Raw genomic sequence first — 3,965 nt, 5'->3', positions numbered from 1 at the left:
CACACACACACACACACACACATATATATATATACAGTATGCATATAGTTGAGGTAGATATAGGTGGTTGCATGCTTTACTTAACCACAAGAAAATCTGTCTACTCTTTGTTTTAACAAAATGGAAAATGAGAATACAAAAAGTACTAGATATTTTTATTGGAGAGTGGAGAGGGAGAAAAGGAAAAGTATTTTGTGAATTCTTTAGAAGAAGGGAAGAGATGATACATAAAAAAAGGGCATAGGGTATATTTTTCTGTTGGAAGAGTGTAAAGGGATAATACAAAAAGTGTGAGATGTGTATTTTTTAGAAGAAAGGAAACAGAAGGTACAAAAAATGTGCACTCTTTACAAGAAAGGACAGGGAAGGGCTTTTTGTACCTTCCCTGTCCTTTCTTGTAAAGAGCGCACACTTTTTGTACCTTCTGTTTCCTTTCTTCTAAAAAATACAACATCTCACACTTTTTGTATGTGTGCTCTTTAGAAGAAAGGAAACGGAAGTTACAAAAAGTGTGTGCTCTTTACAAGAAAGGACAGGGAAGGTACAAAAAGTGTGTGCTCTTTACAAGAAAGGACGGAAGGTACAAAAAAGTGTGTGCTCTTTACAAGAAAGGACAGGGAAGGTACAAAAAGTGTGTGCTCTTTACAAGAAAGGACAGGGAAGTATCAAAAAATGTGAACTGTGTACTCTTTAGAAGAAAGGTAACAGAATACAAAAAATATATAAAAATGTACTTTTATAGACAGCAAAAGGAAAAGATATAAAAATATAAGGTGTGTATTCATTAATGGAAAGAAATTGAAGAAGTTTATATGTATTGTTTGAAAGAGGGGAAAAGGAGAAAGCAAAATGTGAATGCATCATGCACTGAAACACTGTTAATTATGGATAATAATCAAAATGACGTTTAGTTTGATAAAATAATATTTATGAAAAATTTCATATTCCTATTCAACGTGAAAGTTACAATTCTTTCTCTTGTATATTTTTTCATGATTTGTTTACAAGAGAAAGTTGTTTAACAATTTTATTCTCAGATTTTGCATAATTGATACAGGATTTGCAAAATCTAAGTACTGTGTTCAGTGCATGTAATTCTGAAAGATTTTTATCTTGTTGACTGCACTTGGTAAATGAAGTTTGATGCTGGAACACAAAAACAATAATTGACATTCACAAATGTGATAAGGATAATTTTGGTCATATAAAAAATTTGTGCTGTGCTGACTGGAATACTCAACATTTTAGACATTGTTATAGCAAGATTATATATAAAAACATAAAAATGACCACAGTACTTTAGAAATAATTAGTTTAAATTAATCCTGGAGTATTGTGGTCATTTTGACAAATATTCTAGTTATAACAAATAATGTATCACATTTTGTCTGTGAGAAAATTAAAAAGAAATGTTAAAATATCAAAGAACGGATTTCCTAAAAATTTAATATATTAATTCTGAAGTCATACTATAAATTACAAAAATCAACAAAATAGTTCACTGAACAAGGTTATTTAAAGCATCTTCTGATAAATTTTGCCATATAGGCAAAAGTCGCTCACTGAATGTGAACATTCATAAAATTCTTAAAAAATACAAAAACAGCTTTTCAATTGAAAAAAGTACAGAGTATACCTATCAATTAAATAAAAAATGTTAATTCTACTTTGTTTTAATAAAATCTTAGTAGCTTCATTCCAATAATACTTACTTTCTAATTTCTTTAGATTTGGAAGTTAAATTAGAAGTGATAATTGGAATTAGCCTTGAGCCATGTGTATGCTGGAAATAAAATGACAAAATATAAGTGTTACATTTAGCATCAAAATTCAATTATTGCTAAAATTATATGTCTGGCTTAATGTTATAAAAGATAATAAATATTTTAAGTAAAAATACTGAATAAACATCTATATAATGTATTTAATTGAAAAGTAAATTACATGACATTATAAACACAACAAAATGTGAATCAGTTACATAATGTTTTAGGTTCAATAAAAATGAAAAATAAACAACAAGTGCCACCAGAATACAAAGGAAATTCTCATAGAAACAATATAGATTACAACAATCCCAACAATCTTTTAAAGATATCCTCAAAAAAAAAATCAATGAAACAGTGGATTCTATTAAGGAAGGAATTATAAATCAAATGGTTCACCTTGTTCTAAAACATGTTTTAACTCTTTCACTGCAAAGTTAAATATGTAGTTCACACAGTGGCAGTTTATTTTTAGCTCTGGGGAGTTTGAAGGGGAATACCCTTTCTCTATAATGGTAAAATATTTCAAATTCACATAACAGGGATCTAGAGGAGGAAATTATATTTGCTCAGGACAGTTAATGAAATAATGAGAGATTTGGAACAAAAAAGAAACATGTGATTACCTGAATAATGAAGCGTATAGCAACAATACCAGCAGTAGACATGATTTTGGCACAATTAGGTATGAGACTGATTAAACACTGTAAAACAGCTTCTGAAAAATGATCAAATTTAATTCCAAGCTGCTGAGAAAGATATCTGAAATATAAAGAAAATTCATTCGAAGGTTTTAATATTTTATGAACAATATCTTTAATATATCTAAAACCTTTCTTTATATAATATTTACAGAATTTACTACATATTGTTAAATGTTGACCATTAACACAACAGAAACATTACCAAAGTAGTTCTTAGATTTTTGAAGTAGAGTGTGATGCAAAATTTGAGATCACTCACGTATGCCCAAAATAAGTACAAAATGCAGTATACAGTACTTTGTAGTAAGAATATCTGTGTCAAAATTAATCTAGTAGTTAAAACATTTGACTTGATTTTATTTTATATGTTAATATAATATTATATGTATGCAAGTTTTATAACCAGCTTTGTAACCTATAATAACTTTTGTTGAACTATACATTTTTGATCCAGACAAAAATTAAAAATTAGTTGAACCATTCTGTTAATTTGTACAAATAACACAACCAACAAGGTAGTTAAGAAACAGGTCTGAGTTCAAGACTAGTAGATTTCTACATCCCTGAAACTTCAGATATGGTACTATAACTTATAATATGCAATTTTTTAACCGTATCGTGACAGGCATCCTTTACTGCACACGTCATGAGGTTTTAGTGACTTACATTCAATATTTTATTAATCTACTTTTATGTTTATATTATTCCAATTAGTATAGCATAAAATCTTAGATAATAATCCATATTTTAATAATATACAAGTTTTAAGTTCTTAATTTTATACAGCAATATTTAAAAAAATCCTGAATTTCCCCTAGGGTGATGCATTTTCTATATGCATCTTCTCTTCTATATTTTATCCACCATTCCTCCAATAAGTATGAAATTAAACTTAAATTACTCACTATAAAATCGTTATTGCTCAGACAAACAATAATTTTTATAGCCTTCAATTTTGTTTGGTTATAGAGCTATGATATAGAAATTCAGACCTGCCACACCCACCTGTCACATTCTCTCTTTCAGGATTTGTTAAATGTTCTCTCTTATGTTTGATTCTACATTATTTATAACCAATAGAAAGCCAAAGTTTTCATCTATCAAATGACATATTGTATAATGTTGTTTTCTGAACAGAGAATTGTCAATTTCACTGTTAGTACAAGCTTTGTTCCCATGGGAAAGATAACGACTAGCTTGGATGAACTTATAATGGCTCTTGTTGCATAGTTAGGAAGCCAGAAAAAAACTGTAAGGGTTAGAGAAAGTTGTCTATTTTTTGTTTGTTATTAGCCTATGTTCTTTGGTGCATTGTAATGAAAACTATTTAGTGCATTATTACTAATTAGTATAAAAAAAGTAGGGTTAAGTATCATCGACAATCGACAGCAAGAAAAAAGAAGATTCTGCTGTAACGGCCAAGGCGGATGTAACGGTACAGCAGTTCATAAAATTCTAAAAAATACAAAAAACTGCTTTTTCAATTGAAAAAAGT

At 28.9% G+C, this 3,965-nt stretch overlaps 1 protein-coding gene across 9 annotated transcripts in view; it reads right to left on the bottom strand.

Moving 5' to 3' along the window:
• Window positions 1-3,965, bottom strand: part of LOC106458567 (CLIP-associating protein 1-A-like) — a 199,705-nt gene that overhangs the window by 45,706 nt on the left and 150,034 nt on the right. For all 9 annotated transcript variants that reach the window (XM_022384825.1, XM_022384827.1, XM_022384830.1 and 6 more), the window contains 2 exons: window positions 2,393-2,528; window positions 1,713-1,783 (listed from right to left, as the gene is read on the bottom strand). In XM_022384825.1, the coding sequence (XP_022240533.1) occupies window positions 1,713-1,783; window positions 2,393-2,528 (207 nt within the window). The remainder of the gene's footprint in view (window positions 1-1,712; window positions 1,784-2,392; window positions 2,529-3,965) is intronic.

This window comes from Limulus polyphemus, unplaced genomic scaffold (assembly GCF_000517525.1).
Source record: "Limulus polyphemus unplaced genomic scaffold, Limulus_polyphemus-2.1.2 Scaffold487, whole genome shotgun sequence".
Taxonomy (NCBI): Eukaryota; Metazoa; Arthropoda; class Merostomata; order Xiphosura; family Limulidae; genus Limulus; species Limulus polyphemus.
Note: the sequence above shows the minus strand (reverse complement) of the source record. Positions and strands in the feature narration are given on the sequence as shown.